Here is a 10,252-nt window from a genome sequence, read left to right on the forward strand (position 1 = left end):
TTTTGATACAGGGTCTCACTAAGTTGCTTAGGGCCTTACTAAATTGCTGAAGTTGGCTTTGAGCTTATCATCCTCCTGCCTCAGCCTCCTGAGCTGGTGTGCACCACCATGCCTGGCAACATGTCTATTTTTATAGAAAGCCCAATATCACTATTGGATTAAAAACCAACAGTCACTACAGAATCATTTAATATAAAAAAGAAATTTTTACCCAGCCTCCAAAACCGATGAAACTGTGAAAGGAAACAAAATGTCTCCCCTCACATGGCTGTTATTAACCTAATGCCTCAAGCATATCATTTGTATTTTCTTAGCCCATATGGAGGCGCTACTACAACAGTGAGGATCCATGACATGAGATGATCCATGGCTGTCTCTTGACAAAGTATGTCCTGGAAGACAATTTTCTAGCAGTTAGGCTAGATTTTCACAACCTTATCACTATAACAAATGATGCCCAAATCTCAGTACACTGACAGACAAAAAGTTTCTCTCTTGTTTATGTAAAATCCAAAATGGATGTTCCTGTTGCAATTGCTGTCCTTCAAAAGGTGACCCAAGGATTTAAGCACCTTCCATCTTGTGCCACCACTGTCTTCTACATGAAGCCTCCAAGGTCACCATGCAGACCATGAAAAGGGATGGGAGAATTTGGGGAGGCCTACTACATGCAGCAACACTTTGGCCAAAAAGTGACAAACATCACTTCTACTTACATTCCATTGGTCAGAAGTAGTGGTACATCTCCCTAGCTAGGGAATGTAGTAGTCACTTTAGCAGCACAAATATGTGGCAGCCACCCAGCTCTCTCCACAATTTCTTTTTTTAATTTATTCTTTTTAGATAGATATACATGACAGTAGAATGTATCCACCACAATTTTTATCCCCTGATTCTATACAAGCCAGCCAGAATAAAAAAAAAAGTGGGGGGGATCAGCATAGAGGAAAGTCAAATGACTAATGTGCAGATTAAAGTCCTAGTCTTGGTTTTTATCTATGTTCAAAATATGCAAGCATTACATTATAAACAGTAATACTTCACAACTTTTAAAAAATCACTGTAAAGTCAGGCACTGTGGTACACACCTGTGATCCCAGTGGCCTGGGAGGCTGAGGCAGGAGGATCACAAATGCAAAGCCAGCCTCAGCAACTTAGCAAGGTCCTAAGCAAGTTAGTGAGACCCTGTCTCAAAATGAAGAATAAAAAGGGCTGAGGATGTGGTTCAGTGGTTAAGTGCCCCTGGGTTCAATCTCCTGTACCAACAAATAACAACAAAAATCACTGTAAACATAATTGAAGAAAAAATCAGAAGCAAGTCCCCGGGGTCAAGAAAGTGATATTTATAATGAGGTTCTGCTGGGCACAGTGGTACATGCCTATAATCCCAATGACTCAGAGGATGAAGCAGGAGGACTGCAAGTTTGAGGCCAACCTCAGAAATTCAGCAAGGCCCTAAGCAACTTAGTGAGACCATGTCTCAAAAATTTTTTTTTAAATAATAAAATAAAACAAAGGACTGGGGATGTAGCTCAGTAGTAAAGCACCCCTGGGTTACATCCCCAGTACTAAAAATAATAATAATAATTTTAAAATAAAAGAGGTTCCAAGAGGAAAGAAGTGAGGCAAAGTCAGACCCAATAGGTATGGGAAGATTACTTGTGCCTCAGGCAGTTATGGACAAGGCTGTTCTTGTCATTTGAGCAGTTAATAGCTAACTCAAGGAGGCTTCCAATTAGTATCTAGGTGGAGGCCCTCACTTAGATTGGACATTAACCACCAAACTAACTGGAGAGTAAAGCTACATCAATAACTTGGTGGACTCCCAGGAGATAATAAATTGAATTCTACCAGTTCAGAGCTCACTTCAACATGTGCTCTACAATAAATATATTCAATTATAGCATCCAGGGGAACTAGTCTCCATGGTCAAAATGGCTGGAAAGTATGAAACCAAATCACATAGGGTTCCTCACTGCAGGATGTCTCAGTCTTATGTTCACAAGCATTGAAGGCTGCTCTGGAAAATACAGACCAAACACACTGCACGAGCTAAGGTCATAACTAGGGATTCTAGTAAAATGACAAGATAGGCAAACCAAAGGCATATCCTGAAGGAGTTTGTCTTAGGAAAAGAGGGACATTCTTTGTTCTGTAATACTGGAAGTAACTGGGCAATTGACACTTGAATCGACAGGTTTTACAGTTTTCAGGACTCCTTTTTGCAATGGATGATAGATGCTAGAATAATCCAATCAAATGTGATCTTTCTAGGAGCTAAGGACACAAAGAGATGGCCACCAGCTCTGCTAAAAGTAAATGGGATGCTCCTCAAAAAAATTAAACAGAATTATCATATGCCCTAGCAACTCCACTTGTGAGTATATACCCAAAAGAAATAAAACTAGGGATTCAAACAGATACATGTACACCCATGTTCAAAGCAGCATTATTCACAATAGTCAAAGGTAGAAGCAACCCAAATGTTCATAGATGGATAAACAATGTGTATATATATATATGTGACATTATTATTTAGCATTAAAAAGGAACTAAATTCTTTTTAAAAAATACTTTGTTTTAGTTGTAGTTGGACACAATACCTTTATTTTATTTTTATGTGGTGCTGAGGATTGAACCCAGGGCCCTGCACATGCTAGGCGAGCGCTCTACCACTGAGCTACAATCCCAGCTCAAAAAAGGAACTAAATTCTAAGAACAATTCTACAAACTGAAATATGGGGGAACCCTGAAGACATTATATTAAGTGAGATAAGTCAGTCACAAAATGACAAATATTCTATGATTCCACTTATATGCACTATCTAAAGCAGGCAAAAATTCATAAAAACAAAGTAAAACAGTGGTTACTAGGGGTTGGGGGAGACTGAATAATAGGGAGTTATTATTTAATGGGTACAGAGTTTCAATCTGAGATGATAAAACCCAAATTGTTCAATATGCATAAGAAGATTTTCTCATACTCTGCATGATATGATAATGGCATATACATGTGTTTACACATTTGTCCAAACACACAGAACATACAACACCAAGAGTGTAATCTAATGTAAATTAAAGACTTGGAGTGATAATGACCTGTCAGTGTACGTGTACTACTGTGTTGGAGGATGCTGAGAGTGGAGGAGCTCATTGTGGGCAGCAGTGCAAGAGGCCATGGGAAATTTCTGTACTTTCCTCTCAATTTTATTGTGAGCCTCAGTGTTCCTTCTTTGTTTTTTTGTTTTGTTTTGGGTTTTTTTTTTTTTTTTTTTGTACCAGGGATTGAACCGAGGGATGTTTAACCACTGAGCCACATCCCAGCCCTTTTATTTATTCATCTAATTTATTTATTTATTTATTTATTTTATCTAAATATTATCAAATATTTGAGACACGGTCTTGCTAAGTTGCTTAGGGCCTCACTAAATTGCTAAGGCTGGTTTTGAACTCACAATCCTCCTGCCTCAGCATTCTGAGCTGCTGGGATTACAGGCATGCACCACCAAGCCTGGCTGAAAAATAGTCTTAAAATAATAAGATTGCATAACATTTTAAGTGTGCCACTGAAACACACACTTTAAAAACAGCTAAATTGGTAAATTTTGTTATATATTTTATATATATTATACACACACACACACACAGCCACGATTTTTAAAAGGTGCTGGGTAGTTTTCTTCCCCAACAGTGTCCACTTGTTCTTGCTTAGGTGCCTGTGACGTTCTTCAGCTCATTCAATCAATCCCAGACTGAACCACATATGACAGTACAAGGAGATGGAAAGATACAATCAAACTCAGCCTTGACTTGCTATGAGAACAGGAGATAAGAAGTGCTTAAGTGTCACTTCTATGACCCTTCAAAACACACCTGGGATGGCTCAATAGTTGCCCTCCCCTCCTTTTTCTAGAAAAACATTTTCTAAGGGAACCTTGGCAACGAGGAATACATTACCTCTTTGCTGTTCCACCAGTAATCACCTATGCCTATGAAACACTTAAAACGGAACTAGTCTAACTAAAGAACTATTCTATTTTATTGCATTTCAACTAATTTAAATGTAAAGAGCCACATATGGCTAGAGGTTACCAAACTGGAACCTCTAGGTAGAAGCAACCCAAATGCTAAAACCCCAATTTAAGGATTTTATACAACAGCCAAAGTGGCAGATTTATATCGTTTTGGTGGAAAAATCAAAAAGCTGTGAGGATGGGGCTAGGGTTGTGGCTCAGTGGTGCAGTACTTGCCTAGCACATGCAAGGTCCTGGATTTGACTGTTCCATCCCCCACCCCACATAGAAACACACACAATTAAACTAATATGACAGGACTGCATGCCCTGAATTTGAGGGCAAACCCCCACTTATCTTCTCGTATGCTTTTAGGTTTAAGGTAGACACTGTCACTTCATTTTATGTGCTGTATCACATAAAAATAAAAAAATAAAATAAAGGTATTGTGCCCAACTATAACTAAAAAACAAATACTTAAAAAAAAAAAAAAGCTGTGAGGATGAAGATCAAGAAGCCAGGAATGGGGCTGGGGTTGTGGCTTAGTGATAGAGTGCTTGCCTAGCACATGCGAGGCACTGGGCTCAATCCTCAGCACCACATAAAAATAAATAGGGGCTGTGGATGTGGCTCAAACGGTAGCGCACTCGCCTGACATGCGCGGGGCGCTGGGTTCGATCCTCAGCACCACATAAAAATAAAGATGTTGTGTCCACCGAAAACTAAAAAATAAATATTAAAAAAATTCTCTCTCTCAAAAAAATTCTCTCTCTCCCCCCTCTCTCTTTAAAAAAAAAAATTCTCTCTTAAAAAAATAAATTAAATAAAATAAAGGTTAAAAAAAGGAGACTGCTTTAAAAAAAAGCCAGGAGTGGGTGTGGGTGTGGGGAGATCATCTATTTAATTCATAAACGAACTCATCACAGTTGCTACATACCCTTTTTCAAAACTATGAAAATAATTTGGGGTTGGGGCTGTAGCTCAGTGGCAAAGCACTTGCCTAGCATGTGTGAAGCACTGGGTTTGATCCTTAGCACCACATAAAAATAAACAAATAAAGGCATTCTGTCCATCTACAACTACAAAAAATTTTTTTAAAATAATTTGATTATAACAAGGTATTGAGAAGTCAATTCAAGACCTATTCAAGACCAGGACAAGGTTAACCAAAAGAGATACATGATGTAATCAAAAATTCAAGGCAATCTAGACCCCAAGCAAGCAAAGCTGATGTCCTTGTTCAGTAGCTCTGGAATTGAAAGCCTGAGATTTGATATCTGAGCCTTCACACCCAACCTGTTAGAAGGGACACTATTAGCAGGTGAAGACCTGGTACACATTCATGTGTCCACACACACAGAGTCCCACAAAAGTAAAGCCATTGCACATACATTTTTCAGAGTTGACACCAGCAGGCAGGAGGACAGAGTTGTGCCTAATGGCAAAAGGGACATTCAGAGAAGGGTCTGATCAAGCTTTAACCTTGGAGTAGAATGAACAGAAGTGGAGAAAACCAAGTAGTTCTAGGTGAATAGCCTCCTGAACAACTTCTCAAAAAGATGAGGTGCTGAAGGGTATAGTCAGTACAGTCAAAAATGTCAAGAGTGTTTTCTCAATGGGTCCAGCTGCCACTTGTTTAAACAAGCCTGACACCCCACCCCCTTACAGTTGGGGAGGATTTGCTCCGCAGAAGAACCACATCCATGCTGCCACCAGTAAAAAGAGAATTATCTGGGCTGAGGGTGTAGCTCAGTGGTGGAGTGCTTGCCTACCATGCATGAAGCCCTGGGTTCCATCCCCAACACCACTCAGAAACACATACAATTAAGTACTATGACAGGACTGCATGCCCAGAATTTAAGGGCAATCCCCCACTGATCTTCTCATATGATTTTAGGTTTAAGGTAGACACTGTTACTCCGTTTTGACCAGTGGAAGACAAGGATTCCCAGGTAATTACTATCTCACATCTAATGCTTATAAATGTCACTCAAATGCCAAAAGCTTGTCACCAAAGTTGCATCATAAGAAAAACAATTCAGGGGCCGGGGATGTAGCTCAGTGGTAGAATGCTTGCCTAGCACATGTGAGGCACTGGGTTGGATCCTCAGCAACGATAAAAATAAACAAAATAGGGCTGGGGATGTGGCTCAAGCGGTAGCGTGCTCGCGTGGCATGTGCGGGGCGCTGGGTTCGATCCTCAGCACCACATAAAAATAAAGACGTTGTGTCCATCGAAAACTAAAACAAATAAAATAAATAAAAATATTGTGTTCATCTACAACTTAAAAAAATTAAAAGAAAAAAACAACTCATTGCACACCTGGAGAAATTTCTTCCAACTTGATGTACTGATTTGAAGGCTGAATTGGTAGGGCACACTTACCTAGAGACCTAGTATCCAACTCCAGCAATGGAGACCTTGAACCCCTGAATGCTTATACACTGTGGTAGAATACACCCCACCATCAGCATGTGTTGGTGTCAGGAATTAAATTGTGCAAAAGAATACCGGAGTATTTCTAAGAGGCGAAAACCACACCACTTGTAAGACACCGATTCCAGCTCTTGGCTGCGAGGTGAAATCACTGGGAAGCATTAAGCACCCCTGAGGCTTCCTTGCCGCGTTGTCACTGGCCTGGGGTGGGCATGGAGAGTTTTAACAGCTCCCCAGGTGATTCTAATGTGAATCCTGCAACTGGGACCCATGCCAGTATGGGGCATGCCAGGAGTGAGAAAAGTTGGAGAACTGGGGTTTTGGCTGCTGCTGTGTGTGGGGGAGGGATGTTCAGCATCATCTGGGTTACTGGCTGCTTCTTGGGTTATGGGATATTTTAAAAGACTGAAGGATAAAGGGTCTAAATGCCAGTGGCCTCTATTTTCTTATGTTTAAAAGGGCACGACACTACCTTGGTGGTCTTGTCCAAAATTCAGGGAGTATGGGGAGCGGGGAGGGGAACTAAGGGTAGCGACCCAGGGAGGGAGTGCCATGGCTTCTGGGAGGATAAGGAAAGCTGGAGTGGGTTGGGGACAAAGGGGGCACCCGCCCTCACCTGCATCATAGAAGGCATCGAGCACCGCCGTCTCCCCGAAGTCTAGCTCCCCGAAGGGCACGGAGGTGAGGTGGGCGCCCTCAGCCTCGCAGGCCCGAAGCAGGCACTGCAGAGCCCCGGCCTCAGGGCCGCCGACGGCGCCGCCTTGGGAGCTCTCGCTGCGCACGTATATTGCCCGCAGAGCCCGCGGTGGCCCGCCCCCGCTCCCGCCGCAGCTGCCTGCTGCAGCGTCCTCCGCGGCTCGGTCGGGCTCAGCCAGCCCCGTCGCGCCCTCCCCTCCGGGCGGCAACCGGCACTGGGGGGATTCGGCCGCGGCCCCGAGTGCCCCGGCCAGGGGCGTCCCGTTGCCGCTCTCCATGTGACTGCGGGCGTGCCCTTCCCCGAAACCTCCTCAGAGCCAGTAGCTGGCGGCTGGGAGTCCGCTGGAGGCCACAAGTTGCAGCGTCCGCGCAGTCCCGGCACCTGCTCCTGGGACGCGGGACCCAGAGAGCAACAGGTGGCCTGGCGGCAGCCAGGTGACGCCAAAGGCCCCTCAGAGGCGGACTGAAACTCCAGCCCAGCTGCCCCGAGCGCCCTTTGAAGGCCCGCGAGAAAGAGGCGGGGGCTGGGGACGTCAGGGCAAGCGGAGGGGGCGGCTGGGAAGGGCGGCGGGGCAGGAACAAGGAGGGCGCCCCCTGCCGCCTCCCCTGGGCAGCTCCCGGAGTTGCGGAGCCAGGAATTTCAAGCCTTTTTTTTTTCTTTTCTTTTTTTCCATCCCTCTAGTCTGACCACTATTAGGAGCCCCGATTACTTTTTTCTTAAACAAGTTGAAGCTTTCAAGTAGGGTAAAGACTCTTTCAAAGCACAGATTTGACGTTAATATTCAATTCCAAACTAAATACAGATGTAGTTTGAACTCAGCATTGGTAAGAACAGATGCTTCATTTTATCCTCAGTTGCCAAACGCATGGCCTTCCTGAGCCCGGTCCTAGAGTCCAGTTTGTCCTGACTTTCACTGTGACCTTGACAAAGCACTAGGAGGCACCAGCAACAAACCTTGTTTGTTGAAAATAGATTCTATGGAATGCTGTAAACCCCAAAGGGTCTTCACTCTGCTTCCAACCCACCATTTTAGTCGCAACGGTTAAATTGTATTTAAATCATAGAATGCACTAGACATTGTCACAAGTTTTTTGAGTGTTTTCTTCTCTAGTAACAGATTTATTGACATACAATTCACATACCATACAATTCATTCATGAAGAGTGTATGATTTAATGTTTTTTTTTAGTATATTCATAGAACTGTTCAGCCATCACCACAATATTAGAACATTTTAATCCCCATCAAAAAAAAAAAAAAACAGTACTCATTAGAAATTAGTCTCTACCTCCCAACCCAAACAAACCCAGCCCTAGGCAACCACAATTTACTTTGTCTCTATAGATTCACCTCTTCTGGACATTTCATATAAATAAACTTGTACAGGGTGTGGATATAGGTTTTTCTCAGGTATATACCTAAGAGTGGGATTTCTGGGTCACATGATAAATCTATGTTTAACCTTTGGAGAAACTATCACTGTTTTTCAAAGTGACTGTACCATTTGACGTTCCCACCAGCAGTGTAGGAGGATTCTTTCTGCATCCTCACTGCTACTTATTGTCTATCCTTTTTATTACAACCATCCTAGTGGGTGTGAAGAGGTATAGCATTGTGCTTTGAATCTGCATTTCCCTGATGGCTAACCATGGGGAGCCTATTGTCATATGCTTATTTGCCATTTGTATAACTTCTTGGGAGCAATCCTTTGGCCAAAAGATTTATTTTTAATATTTATTTTTTAGTTGTAGTTGGACATAATACCTTCATTTTATTTATTTATTTTTATGTGGTGCTGAGGATCTAACCCAAGGCTGCATACGTGCGAGGTGACCACTCTACCGCTGAGCCACAACCCCAACACCTTTGGCCACTTTTTAACTATGTATTTGTCTTATGATTACGGAGTGGTCAGAGTTCCCTACATATTTTGGACGTGAGTCCCTTATCTGATATGTGATTGGCAAACAGTTTCTCCCATTCTGTAGATTGTCTTTGCACTTTGTTGCTGATGTTCTTTGCAGCACATCACATGCAATTTTGACACAGGCAGGATGGGATTTAACTTGCAACACTTCAGATTATCTTCACATTTCAGTAATAATATAGCCCACTAGCCACCCCTAAAAGAAAGCAGAAAGTTCCTGTACAAATCCTTGAAGAAATCCTGCCTTACAACCAGCCCTAGTAGAAATCAGGAACTTCACCAACAGCATCATTATGGGAAATAGGCTTGAAGGAATTCTGTGAGAACACATCCACCAAAGTTGGGAAAACACAACACTTCTAAGACTTTTTTCATGTGATGTTATAAAAGGACACATGCGTTCTTTGTAACCTTGTAATGCATAATAGTAGTAATTTTCCTAATGTGCCTGTTCATCTGAAATTACTCCAGTGACTGGCACAGCCTTTCAAAGGGCAAAGTTGCCCATTTGAAAATCACTTGCCAGTGTCTTGCTGTTATCCTCATGGCAATCTTCCTGAATTCCTCTCAGCTCTCTCTGGGGTCCTGCTGATTGAGTGAGACATGCAGGAGTTATGAATTCTGGCTTGAATAATATTTTCCTCTAAATACAAACCCTGCTGGGTAAAGAACCCAGCATTTACCCAGCTAACAAGCACCTTCCCCTAAGTGGGCACACACAGTCCACCTTCTCATTGTCTGCAGTAATTTGCACACCTGAAGCAGGTCCTAGCACCTTCCCGAATATCCTTCCAATTCCCCTAGTTCCTCTGAGGAGAAAATTGCAAAATGCTGAATTATTCTTTTCTGTTTAGTTCAACAATTATTCCTTTCTTACCCTTACCTTGCCCCTTCTAAGGACATGTCCTGGAAACCTCTTTACCCTAATGCTGAGGTGTCATAGAATGTTCTTCCAGATATGTAGATGAAATCTTCTCTTTGTACCTTCTTACCATTTAATCCTCTTTTGCATAGCAGCTGTCTACATACTGCCCTTAGGAGTTCTCTTCTCCAGGTGATACTCCACCTCCAGACCCTTCAGTCATCACTCTGGGACATAACTTTCAGGCCACTCTCCACTCTGATGATTCTCTTAGAGAAGATTCACTGTTTGTCGCTATTGCTGTTTTTTAAATTAA

General features: G+C 42.6%; 1 protein-coding gene across 2 annotated transcripts in view; it reads right to left on the bottom strand.

Annotated features, from left to right (window-relative positions):
• Positions 1 to 7,659, bottom strand: part of Map3k15 (mitogen-activated protein kinase kinase kinase 15) — a 118,358-nt gene extending 110,699 nt beyond the window's left edge. For both annotated transcript variants that reach the window (XM_048796507.1, XM_015488068.2), the window contains exon 1: positions 7,067 to 7,659. In XM_048796507.1, the coding sequence (XP_048652464.1) occupies positions 7,067 to 7,424 (358 nt within the window). In that variant the 5' untranslated portion in view covers positions 7,425 to 7,659. The remainder of the gene's footprint in view (positions 1 to 7,066) is intronic.
• Positions 7,660 to 10,252: the final 2,593 nt, after the last annotated feature.

Source organism: Marmota marmota, unplaced genomic scaffold, assembly GCF_001458135.2.
Source record: "Marmota marmota marmota unplaced genomic scaffold, marMar, whole genome shotgun sequence".
NCBI lineage: Eukaryota > Metazoa > Chordata > Mammalia > Rodentia > Sciuridae > Marmota > Marmota marmota.